Source organism: Coturnix japonica, unplaced genomic scaffold, assembly GCF_001577835.2.
Source record: "Coturnix japonica isolate 7356 unplaced genomic scaffold, Coturnix japonica 2.1 chrUnrandom507, whole genome shotgun sequence".
NCBI lineage: Eukaryota > Metazoa > Chordata > Aves > Galliformes > Phasianidae > Coturnix > Coturnix japonica.
Window position 1 is genome coordinate 47,581 of NW_015439896.1, and position 12,075 is coordinate 59,655.

The following is a 12,075-nucleotide window of genomic DNA, read 5'->3' on the forward strand; positions in this document are numbered from 1 at the left end:
GCCTGCACTTTCATGGGGCAAAGAAAATCGAAGGAATATTTGCGCGGAAGACAAGGGGAGTAAAGTTTGGGCGGGCCCAGAATATGCGAATGTTTAGAAGGATACAGAACAAAAGACTTGAGATCATAAGGGTGTTGGAGATGACTGAGTTTCAGCAGGGAGAATTTGGGGATGGGAAGAAATGAGGTTTTGGGGTGCAAATAATTTTGAGGTTTTGGGGTGGTCTAATTAATGCAAGTTTTGGGGTGGGAATAATGAGGTTTGGGATGGAATAATTGACGGTTTTGGCAACATGGTGGAATAATGAGGTTTCTGGCGGTGGAATAATTGCAGGGGGTTTTTTTTTTTGGGCGTTGGGAAATTAAGAATTTGTGGGGTGGAATTAACTGAGGTGTTTCGGGGTCTGGAATAATTGAGGTTTTGGGTGGAATTATATGAAGGTTTAGGATGGTTGGTAAGGAACTAACGACTTGGTTTGGGCAACGGCTGGGATAATTGAGGTTTTGGGGCAATGATGATGGAGAATAATGAAAGTTTTGGGGTGGTGAATAATGTCCAGGGTTTGGGGTGGAATAATGATCGTTTGGGGTGTGGGGCGTGCCGGACCTACGTGTGACCTGCCTCAGTCGCTGCTCAGTGTTATCTCCCCGTTGTGTTCTCTCAGCTGCCTCCAGGCGCATGCCTTCAGCTCCTCCTTGCTCTTGGTGGATCGCCTTCCTATGGGGCAGGATTGAGGGTGGAAGGCCCCGAATTTCTACCCAAAAACCCAATATCCCACCCCTCAAAGGACCCCAAGATTCACCACCCCCCAGGTTACTGGGACATGGGGCCCTCAGGGACCCCCTACATTAAACCCCTAAAGGGACTCCAACCCCCCCAATATTGGATATGGGCCCCTCAGGAACCCCTTACATTATACCCCTCAAGGATCCCAACCCCCCATAATTTGGACATTGGGGCCCCTCAGGAACCCCCTACATTAACCGCCTAACGACCCAGCCCCCCAAGTATTCGGACAATGGTGGCCCCCTTCAGGACCCTACATTAACCCCTAAGGACCCCACCCCCCAATATTCCTATAGGAGCCTATAGAACCCTATAGGAGCCTATAGGAGCCTATAGAACCCTATAGGAGCCTATAGGACCCTATAGAGCTCTATAGGACCGTATAGAACCCTATAGGAGCCTATAGGAGCCATGTTTCCCTGTCCCCAGGGCCGTGTTGGGGAGCTGCGGGCGCTGCTGGGGGACGCAGAGAGACAGAGGGAGCTGCAGGAGGCCGAGGGCCGAGCACTGCGCCAGGTGCTGGATGGATTGCAGCCCCCTCCCCAAATAAAAGACCCCCCCCCACAATTAAAAGACCCCCCCCCATCCTTCCCAGGACCCCGCTGTGTCCTTTGGAGCCCCTGAGATCCAGCCCAGGACCCCAAAAACCCCCATTGGGATCCTTAAATCTGCCATAGATTTCACCAATTTTTCAACTCTTTTTAACTCTTTTCCTCCTGTTCACCCCAAAATCCCTCCCCAAGGACTTAAATCTTACCCTGGGGGCTTTGCTGTGTCCTATAGGGCTGCAGTGATCCCTATCAACCCCTGAGCCCCAATAGTGCCCCCAAATTCACCCCATAGACCCCAATGTTTTTCTACCCCCCCCCCCAGGAACTGAAGGACGTCAGGGATGGGCAGCGGATCCTGGAGAAGAAGGGCAGCGCTGCGGTGAGCCCCACGGCCGGGGGTCACCAGTTATTAGATGGGTGAGCACAAGGGGTTGGTTAGATGGTGGGTTGGGGGTACAAGGGGTTATAGATGGGGGTTGGGGGCACAAGGGGGGTTATGATGGGGGTTGGGGTCCCAAGGGGGGGTTAGTTAGATTGGGTTGGGGGCACAGGGGGTTATAGATGGGGGTTGGGGACAAGGGTGTGGATAGATTGGGTTGGACAGGTTATAGATGGGGGTTGGGGTCAACCAGGGGGTTATAGAATGGGGGTTGGGGGCACCAGGGGGGAGTTATTGAGATGGGTTGGGGGTCACCAGGGGGGTTATAGATGGGGGTATGGGGCCAAAGGGGGGGTTATAGTGGGGGTTATGGGTAGGGGCACCAGGGGGTGTATTAGATGGGGGGGGTTTGGGGGGGCCAAGGGGGGTTATAGGATGGGGGTTGGGGGGCACAGGTTTTTTGGGAGGGGTTATAATGGGGGTTGGGGCACAGGGGATGAAGGGCTGCCCCACATGTGTCCCCCCCCCCAACAGCTGAAGGACCTGAAACGTCAACTGCAGCTGGGAACGACGCCGCGCCGACCGGGCCTGCAGGAGAGGTGCAGGAGCTGCTGACCCCAACCCGCATCCGCCTCCGGGTATAGGGGGGGGAATGGGACCCCCAGGCGGGGGCACAAGCCCAGTGGTGGGGGTCTGGCCCTGACCCTATGCGGTCCCCTTTTTGGCCCCCCATTTGATTTTAGGGCTGGAGGAGCTGGGGCTGGAGGGGGGGTCCCCAGGACGGGGGCCGGGGGGGGACAACAGCAGCGTGTCGTCATTGGGGAGGGGAAAGTTCTCAGCCCCTGCCCAGCACCAAGAGTGGGTATGGAGAGGCGGGGGGTGGGTCGGGGCCATGTGCCTGGTTTATGTGTGGTATTGATAACCCTTCACCCCCCCCCATCCCACCTCCCCAGTCGGGGCTCCGGCAGCCCCGGGGGGGAGTGGTGGGGGGGGGGGTTTCCTGCAGGGGGGGTTGTCCCCGGCGGAGGTGGCCGAACTGTTCCAGCGCCTGGCCCAGAGTCAGCAGGAAAGATGGCTGCTGTGAGGGAGAAGGTGGTGGGGCTGGGGCCAACGGTGGGATGGGGGTGGTGATCGGGGGGTTGGGGGGGCCGACTGGGGGCTGGGTATAGTGGGAGGAGGAGATATTGAGGGCGGTGGGAAGGTGGGGGGGAGCAGGAACTGGGGTTGGGAATGGGGGAAAAGACTTGGAGGGATTGGGGTGATACTGGGGTTGGTTGTTGGGGGGTGTCAGGTACAATAATGGGGCTGGGAAGGGATTTGGGGTGATACTGGGGTGGTTGTGGGGGGCAATGGGGGGGTAATAAGGGGGGGCTGGGGTTGGGGTGGGATTCGGGCAATGAAATGGGGCTGTTTGGTGCTGGGAGGGGATGGGGGACACAGCGGGCGGGGAATAAGGGAATGGAATGGACGGGGGCTGGGGGCATTGAGGTGGAACTGGGATAAGCTGGGCAGGGGGAGAGAGATAAGGGGGCACTGTATGGAAATGGGGGGGGGGTGTAGGGGATATGGGGGGGTTTGACCCCCTCTGTCCCTGCCAGGTGCGACACCTGGAGGTCAGCAGCGCGTCCATGGCCGAGGATCTGTGCAGGAAGAGCGCCATCATTGAGAGCTTCGTCAGGGACAGCCGGCTGGGTGAGACCCCTCAGTGCCCCCCATAGTCCCCTATGGGGCCGGGACCCCCAACATCACCCCACATATTCCACCCCCCAGAGGCCACAGGTCCCCCCATATCCCCTCTATGGGGCTGGGACCCCCATCCCACCCCACCTATCGCCCCCCCAGAGGCTGCAGGTCCCCCCATACCCCCCCATGGGGCCAGGCACCCCACATCACCCCATCTCACCCCACATATCCCCATCTCCAGAGGCCGCAGGTCCCCCCGCAGCCCCCCGGCGTGGGGCAGGGCCGGGGGAGGAGGGGCTGAGGGAGATGAACAAGAAGCTGCAGAATCTCCTGGAGGAGCAACTGACCAAGAACATGCACCTGAGCCAGGTGGGAGGGGCTTAAATGGGTGGGGGGCTTAAATGGGTGGGGGGCGAGGTGGGAGGGGCCTGAATGGGTGGGGTCAGACATGAATGGGTCCTAAGGGGCGTGGCCTAAGGTGGGTGGTGCCATTTATGAATGAGTCCTAAGGGGGCGTGGCCTGAGGTGGGCGTGGCTCTGCCCATTCATCCCCCGCAGTGTGTGTGGTCTAAGGGGCGTGGTCTCGCCTGGGTCGTGGCCCGTCTTAAAGTGGCCTCGTGCTGTTGAATGGGGCCGTGGTTTGTGTTGACCCCCCACCCTTCATTTCCCCCCCCCAGGACCTGGAGCTGCTGTCCCAGGAGCTGGCCCGGCTCCGTAACCAGCGGGTTCCTCCGTAAGCGACGGTCACCCCGAATGGGGGGGTTCAGCCGAGGCCCCCTCCCCGCTGCTGTACAGTGTCGTGCTGCTCGGTGCTGCGGCCCCTTTAAGGGAGCGTTGCCCTTTTAAGGGGGCGTTGCCCTTTTAAGGGGGCGGAGCATGCTGCCCCCGCTCCCTCCCCCGCCTCAATAAAACGCTCCAATCAGCTGCCGTTACGTCATTGAGGGCGGAACCTGAGCATCATTTGCATACGTCGTACGCTCCATGTGACGTCACTTCCGGGCGGTGACCCGGATGTTGTTGCGGCCGCGGCGGCCGCAGGAAGGGGACGCGCTGAGCGCCGCGCTCCGGTCGGAACCGAACGGACCCAACGGCACCGAACGGCACCGAGCTCCGAGGGAACGGCGCCCTGACGTCATCGCGGTGACGTAAAACCCCCCCCCCCGTTCCCACCCGTCCGTGTCCATGGCGGCCCCGGGGGGCGGGGCCTGCGGGGACGAGGAGTGCGAGGTTGTGCGCGTGCGCGTCCAGGTGAGGGCGGGGCTACGGGCGGGGCGGGGTCACGTGACGGCGCGAGCCAATGGGGGGCGGTGCGGTGGGGGAGCGGTCACATGACGGCCCGAGCCAATGGGGGGCGAGCTCGGGACGACGGGGCGGCGTCTCCATGGCAACGCGGCCCGGCGGTGTCTCCATGGCAACGCGGCCTAGCGCTGCCTGAGGCCCCGCCGCCATTTTGTGCTTAGAAAACCGAAGGGCCGCAGCCCCCCGAGTTCCGTTCGTTCGCCGTGGACCCGCAGATCACGTCGCTGGATGTTCTGCAGCACATCCTGGCACGAGCCTTCGACCTGCAGGGGTGAGCACGGCCCTTCAGACCACCTCATATTGGGCCTGGATTGAGGCCTGACCCGTTATCCCACCTCATATCAGGCCTAGGATGGGGCCTGACCCATTATTCCACCTCATATTAGGCCTGGATTGAGGTCTGACCTGTTATCCCACCTCATATCAGGCCTAGGATGGAGCCTGACCCGTTATCCCACCTTATATGGGGCCTGGGTTGGGGCCTGACCCATTATCCCACCTCATATTAGGCCTGGATTGAGGCCTGACCCATTATCCCACCTCATATTAGGCCTGGATTGAGGTCTGACCTGTTATCCCACCTCACATGGGGCCTGGGTTTGGGCCTGACCTGTTACCCCACCTCATATCGGGCCTGTATTGAGGCCTGACCCGTTATCCCACCTCATATCAGGCCTAGGATGGGGTCTGACCCGTTATCCCACCTTATATGGGGCCTGGGTTGGGGCCTGACCCATTATCCCACCTCATATTGGGGCTGCATTGAGTCCTGTCGTTCTGTACCCACAGGAGGAGGAACTTCGCCCTCAGTTTTGCAGCCCGTGACGCTCAGGGCCGGGAGAACTTTGTGCCGCTGCTCAGTGATGGGGACCTGGCAGCCGCCTTCACCAGCGCCCGGCCCGCGCTGCGACTGCGCCTGGACGTGAGACCGGCAACGGACTGTGAGCAACTGGGGGGGGGTACAAGGAGACCCCCATGGACAGCCCCATAGAGAGCCCCATATTCACATTGATGGTCCATATCCCCCCCATCTTTGGGTTGGGGATCCACTGAGAGCCCCATATTCACATTGATGGTGCCACCCCCCACGTTTAGGCCCAGGGTATTGAGGGTCCATTGAGAGCCCCAAATTCACACTGATGGTCCATCCCCCCCCCCCATCTATAGGCCCAGGGCGTTGGGGGTCCATTGAGAGCCCCATGTTCACACTGATGTTGCCCCCCCCCCATGTTTAGACCTGGGGGGTTGGGAGTCCATTGAGAGCCCCAAATTCACACTGATGGTCCATCCCCCCCCGTCTTTGGGTTGGGGGTCCATTGAGAGCCCCAAATTCATACTGATGGTCCATCCCCCCCCCCACGTTTAGGCTCAGGGGATTGAGGGTCCATTGAGAGCCCCATATTCACACTGATGGTCCATATCCCCCCCATGTTTAGGCCCAGGGGGTTGGGGGCACATTGGGAGCCCCATGTTCACACTGATGCTGCCCCCCCCCATCTTTAGGCCCGGGGGGTTGGGGGCACATTGAGAGCCCCATATTCACACTGATGTTGCCCCCCCGCATGTTTAGGCCGGGGGTTGGGGGCACATTGAGAGCCCCATATTCACACTGATGGTCCATATCCCCCCCATCTTTAGGCCCAGGGGGTTGAGGGTCCATTGGGAGCCCCATAGTCACACTGCTGTTGCCCCCCCCCATGTTTAGGCCTGGGGGTTGGGGGTCCATTGAGAGCCCCATATTCACACTGCTGTTGCCCCCCCCCCATCTTTAAGCCTGGGGGTTGGGGGTCCATTGGGAGCCCCATATTCACACTGCTGTTGCCCCCCCCCATCTTTAAGCCTGGGGGGTTGGGGGTCCATTGAGAGCCCCATATTCACACTGCTGTTTCCCCCCCCATCTTTAGGCTCGCTGCTGGAGGACTGGGACATCATCAGCCCCCGTGAGGTGGCAGCGGCTGAGCCCCCCCCGCCCCCCCCGGCCGAGCGCCGTTCCCTGCTGGCAGCTGCTGTGCCCTTCACGCAGGCGCTGTGGGCTCAGGTGGGCACCGTTCTGCTCCTTATCCCCCTTCCTTTGCTCCTCAGTCCCTTCCTATCACCCCCTTGTGCCCCCCTGTTTATTGCCAGCACTTACGGTGTTTTTTTGCCCCCGTTTCCGACATTCCCCTTTGCTTTCTAACTCCCTCAGCGCTGCTTTACTAACTATTGGGCCTCGTAGTGCTTCCAATGTCCCATTGGGGCTCCTGGTTTATCTCCAATTCTCTGTATTCCCAGCACCTCTCCCTATTGCCCCACAGTCTCCTCCCCACACCCCAGTCCCTTTAGTCCGCTCATAATCCCTTTGTAGCACCATAAACCTCCCTCAGTCTCCCCCCATCCCCTCCCAGTTCCCCAATGCCTCCATTCTGTTCCTAGTTCCCTTTTAGCACCACAAATCTCTCTCAGTATTTCTTTAGTCTTCTCCTGATGCTTTTTATTCCCCGCTACATCCCTGATAGTCACCCATAGTCACCCAGTTACCCCCCAGCCCCCATCTCCTGTTCATAGACCCCCTCCCCACCATCTCCCAGTCCCTCCCAGTGCCACCAGTTCCCCTTGTAGGTGGGCCGGACGTTGGCGCGGGCGCAGGCAGCTCTGGTCTGGTCTGACAGCACCTCCCAGACCCCCACGTCGCCTCCATCCACCCCCCCACCTCCCTGCGCCCCATTGAGCGACGCCGACCTGCGCTCCTACCTGGGCCCCGGTGGGCGCCTGCTGCGGCCGCACGACCTCCGCCTGCACGTCTACCATGGCGGCGTGGAGCCGGGGCTGCGCAAGGTGAGTCATTTCATACATCCCTTGGCCCCAAATCCGTGTTCTTTTGCCCCAGTTCTTTGTTGTTCCCCCTCCCCACAAAGTGGTGTGGGTTCAGAGCAATCTCACCCACCCTTTGTGTCCCCAAATCCACGTTTTTTTGCCCCAGTTCTTTGTTGGTCCTTCCTCAAAAGGTGGTGTGGGTTCAGAACCATTTCACACCTCTTTTGTCCCCAAATCTGCATTATTTGCCCTCATTTCTTGTTGCCCCCTCTCTACAAGTTGGTGTGAGCTCAGAACCTCCTCACCCACCCTTTGTGTCCCCAAATCCACGTTCTTTGCCCTCATTTCTTGCTGCTCCCCCCCCAAGGTGGTGTGGGTTCAGAGCCATTTCACACCTCCCTTGACCCCAAATCCATGTTTTTCACCCTAATTTCTTGCTGCTCCCCCCCCAAGGTGCTGTGGGCTCAGAGTACCGCCTCACCCACCCTTCATGTCCCCAAATCTGTGTTTTTTTGCCCTTATTTCTTGTCACTCCCCCCCGACAAAGTGGTGTGGGCTCAGAGCCTCCTCAACCACCCTTTGTGTCCCCAAATCCACCTTCTTTGCCCTCATTTCTTTCTGCTCCCACCCCCAAGGTGGTGTGGGCTCAGAGTACCACCTCACCCCCCCTTCATGTCCCCAAATCCATGTTTTTCACCCTAATTTCTTGCTGCTCCCCCCCCCAAGGTGGTGTGGGCTCAGAGTACCGCCTCACCCCCCCTTCATGTCCCCAAATCCGTGTTTTTCACCCTAATTTCTTGCTGCTCCCCCCCCAAGGTGGTGTGGGCTCAGAGTACCACCTCACCCACCCTTCATGTCCCCAAATCTGGTTTTTTTGCCCTTATTTCTTGTCACTCGGCCCCCCGACAAAGGATGGTCGTGGGCTCAGAACCTCCTCACCCACCGCTTTTGTGTCCCCAGAATCCACGGTTCTTTGCCCCTCTTCTTCTTGCTTGCTCCCCACCCCCCAAGGGGCTGTGGGTCAGCAGTTCCACCTCACCCCCCCTTCATTGTCCCCAACATCCAATTGTTTTTCACCCGTAATTTTCTGCTGCTCCCCCCCAAGGTTTGCTGGTGGGCTCAGAGTACCACCTCACCCACCCTTCATGTCCCCAAATCCGTGTTTCTCACCCTAATTTCTTGCTGCTCCCCCCCCCAAGGTGGTGTGGGCTCAGAGTACCACCTCACCCCCCCTTCATGTCCCCAAATCCATGTTTTTCACCCTAATTTCTTGCTGCTCCCCCCCACAAGGTGGTGTGGGCTCAGAGTACCGCCTCACCCCCCCTTCATGTCCCCAAATCCATGTTTTTCACCCTAATTTCTTGCTTCAAGGTGGTGTGGCGTTACCTGCTGAACGTGTTCCCCGCGGGGCTGTCTGGACAGGAGCGCCTGGCCCACCTGCGCCGTAAGGCCGACGAATACACAGCACTGAAATCCCTGCTGGCCTCACGGGCCGCCCCGGCAGAGCTGGCCTTGGTGGCGGCCGCCGTGCGCAAGGACGTGGTGCGCACCGACCGCGGACACCCCTATTTCGGGGGTCCCGAGGAGGGACACCCCCATCTGGCCGCACTACAGGCCCTGCTCACCACCTTCGCCTTGGGCCACCCGCGTCTCTCCTACTGCCAGGGTATGTCGGATGTGGCTGCGCCGCTGCTGGCCGTGCTGGATGATGAAGCTCAGGCCTTTCTCTGCTTCTGCTCCTTAATGCGGCGCTTGGGGCCGCGGTTCCGCCCGGGGGGCCGCGGTTTGGCCCGGGCTTTCTCTCATTTGAGACGACTTCTGCGCCGCGCGGATCCGCCGTTTTGGGCCTTCCTGGCCGCCCGCGGCGCCCACGACCTGCTGTTCTGTTACCGCTGGCTGCTGCTGGAGCTGAAGCGAGAGTTTGCCTTCGAGGATGCACTGAGAGTGTTGGAGATCACATGGAGCTCGCTGCCCCCCGCCCCACCGCCGCCCCCCGAGGGGATCCCGCTGCTGGGAGCGCCCCTGGGGGCACGACGGGGGCTGAGCGAGAGGAGGGGGATGCGGCCTCGGCCTCCGCGGCGCCGCAGGGAGAAGAGGGGAGGGGGCGGCCAGGAGGGTCCCGGTGGATCTGAGGATAAAAACGATGGACGAGAAGACCCCAAAATGAACAGGGAAGGTTCTGATGTCACAAAGAAGATGAGGGATGTTTCCACCCCGGAGGAGATCAGTGTCCAACCCAGGAAGGAGCATGAGAAGCACAAAATGAGCTCAACGGACCCCAAAGGCTGCAGGGGAGGCTCTGAAAGCCTCGAAGACGTCGGCACAAAGAGCAAATGTGAAGGTCTGAGCGTCTCCAAGATGGTGCAGACCCCAAAGGAGGACGCGGGGAACAACAGTGGGGTTGGTGGAGACACCAGGGAGATCAATAGGAAGGGCAGAGCGGGCAGAAGGAGCTCCAGCGTCCAACAAGAAGCTTGTGAGGAGCCCAGAGAGGTCGCTGGGGATCTCAAAGAGGATGGTGGAGGTCCCATAAAGCTCCTCAAAGATGATAAAACCCCCAAAGAGATCAATGGGGAACATAAAGGAGGTGCCAAATGGGGCAGTAAGGACCCCAGCGCTGCCAAAGAGTTTGGTGAAGACCCCAAAGAGGCCAGTAATGATCCCAAAGACATCAGTAATGACCGCAAAGAGGTCATAAGGAGCCCTAAAGACGTCAGGGAAGACCTCAGAGAGTTCGGCCAAGGCCCCAAAGAGGTTCGTGAAGGCCCCATAGAGGTCAGTGAAGACCCCAAACCAGTCACTGAAGGCCCCATTGCTGCTGGGGGGCTTGGAGAAGACCCCACAGGCGATGACCCCACAGACCCACACAACGACCCTACAGCTGCGGATCCCACCGTGCCCAACGCAGCCCTACAGGACCCGTGGGCAGGAGGTTGGGCCTGGGAGGACTCGTGGTCCTCCTCCTCCTCCTCCTCCTCCTCCTCCTCCTCTTCCTCAGAGGACGAAGATCTGGGTGTTGAAGATGACGGGGCCCCGCTGCCGCCGCCGGCAGAGCTGGGCCAGGGGAATCCGTTCCTGCTGTTCGTGTGCCTGGCCATGCTGCTGGAGCAGCGCGAGGCCGTGATGGCGCGGGCCGGGGACTACAACGAGGTGGCCATGCACTTCGACCGCCTGGTCCGCAGGCACCAGCTGCCCCGAGTCCTGCGTCGAGCCAAGGGGCTCTTTGCACGTTACTTGGAGGGCTGGGGGGGGGCGGCTCCGGGCAGCCCCACACATGGGTAGGGGGGACCCTATGGGGGGGGTTGGGGGGTGGGGGGGAATCCTATGGGGGATGTGGGATGATGAATTGATGTGGGACAATGTAAAGACCACAAGGTTAATATGGCAACCCCGTATAGACCCAATGGGGAGCTGCAGAGCGAGGTGGGACCCCATGAAGACCCCCATGGAGATGTGGGGTCATATGGGGCCCTCATTCTCCATGGGGACCCTATAGACCCCCTGGGGATGCAGAGGCCTCCCCACATCCCCCCACATCCCTATGGAGTGGCCACAGAGCCCAGCGTCGCCCAGTGCCTCCCAGTATAAAGCACTTGGACCTGTATGGGCTAGGACCTGTATGGGCCAGGACCTGTATGGGCCAGGACCTGTATGGGCCAGGACCCGTATGGACCAGGACCTGTACGGACCAGGACCTGTATGGACCGGTACTGCTTCCCAACTGGGAAATCCATCCGCGTGGCCTTGTGTCGTCCCATAAGGACCAGTACAGACCAGGACGGCGTCGTGCTCGGGATCTTCTCACCTGCGTGGCCTTGTGTCTTCCCAGTAAGGACCAGTACAGACCAGTGGGGTCTCGTCACATCCGTGAGTTCTCCCACTATGGACCAGTGCATCCCAGTCCCTGTCCCCAGGTGCCTCTTCCCCCCCCCCTCCCCTTATTTATTGACCCCCTCCCGCTATGGGGCACCGATGGCACAAATAAAGCTGAGGCCTGGCAGCTGTGGGCTGTGCTTTGTAGTGGGGACCAGGGGGCTCCTGTATGGACCGGGGGTGGGAGGGGGCTTCAGCGTGAACCCCTCCCAGTACAAATGGGATGGTGGTGGGGGTCCCGCTCCATACAGGGTGGGGAAAGGAGCTCCCAGTACAGCTCCAGTATGGACTGGGAAGGGGCTATGGGTCGTGGTGGTTGATGTGGGGTAGGAAGGGGGGAGATGTGGGCACGGGGGGAAGTGGGGCCCCACTCTGCGCCTCCCAGTTCCTCCCAGTGGCCCCAGTTCCCCTCCCAGGCCGGAGGTGACGTCCCTGGGGGTGCTTCCGCGTGGGACAGGCCCCATAGAGCACCCAGGAAAAGGGCTGGGGGGGTCCCAGGCATTTGGGGGGGGTCCAAGATGAGCCGGGGGGGGCGGGGGGGTGTCCCTGCAGCTGAGAACGTTGGTTCAGTGCTGCTGCAGCAGCAGGAAAACATGCAACTGTTCGAGCTGCTGGGCCGGAAATGTGTGGTGAGGGGGTGGGGGGGCAGGGGGGGCCATGGGGGGTAAAAGGGTTCAATGGTGTTGGGAGTGGGGGGACTTATGGGGTCCT

At 60.3% G+C, this 12,075-nt stretch overlaps 3 protein-coding genes across 3 annotated transcripts in view; all 3 read left to right on the top strand.

Annotated features, from left to right (window-relative positions):
- Positions 1-4,321, top strand: part of GRIPAP1 (GRIP1 associated protein 1) — a 15,319-nt gene extending 10,998 nt beyond the window's left edge. The window contains 12 exon segments of the mRNA XM_032441706.1: positions 1,216-1,302; positions 1,660-1,716; positions 2,251-2,280; positions 2,282-2,314; positions 2,316-2,347; positions 2,455-2,542; positions 2,544-2,599; positions 2,698-2,796; positions 3,008-3,038; positions 3,315-3,408; positions 3,641-3,768; positions 4,077-4,321. Coding sequence (XP_032297597.1) covers positions 1,216-1,302; positions 1,660-1,716; positions 2,251-2,280; positions 2,282-2,314; positions 2,316-2,347; positions 2,455-2,542; positions 2,544-2,599; positions 2,698-2,796; positions 3,008-3,038; positions 3,315-3,408; positions 3,641-3,768; positions 4,077-4,136 — 795 coding nt within the window. The 3' untranslated portion in view covers positions 4,137-4,321.
- Positions 4,322-4,393: 72 nt separating this feature from the next.
- On the top strand, positions 4,394-11,491 carry TBC1D25 (TBC1 domain family member 25). Its single transcript, XM_032441708.1, has 6 exons — positions 4,394-4,647; positions 4,860-4,969; positions 5,488-5,639; positions 6,603-6,736; positions 7,297-7,512; positions 8,863-11,491. The coding sequence occupies exons 1-6, from the start codon at positions 4,582-4,584 to the stop codon at positions 10,771-10,773; spliced, it is 2,589 nt and encodes an 862-aa protein (XP_032297599.1). The 5' UTR covers positions 4,394-4,581; the 3' UTR covers positions 10,774-11,491.
- WAS (WASP actin nucleation promoting factor) overlaps positions 11,159-12,075 on the top strand; it is a 5,781-nt gene continuing 4,864 nt past the window's right edge. The window contains exon 1 of the mRNA XM_015850667.1: positions 11,159-11,172. Within this exon, the coding sequence (XP_015706153.1) occupies positions 11,159-11,172 (14 nt within the window). The remainder of the gene's footprint in view (positions 11,173-12,075) is intronic.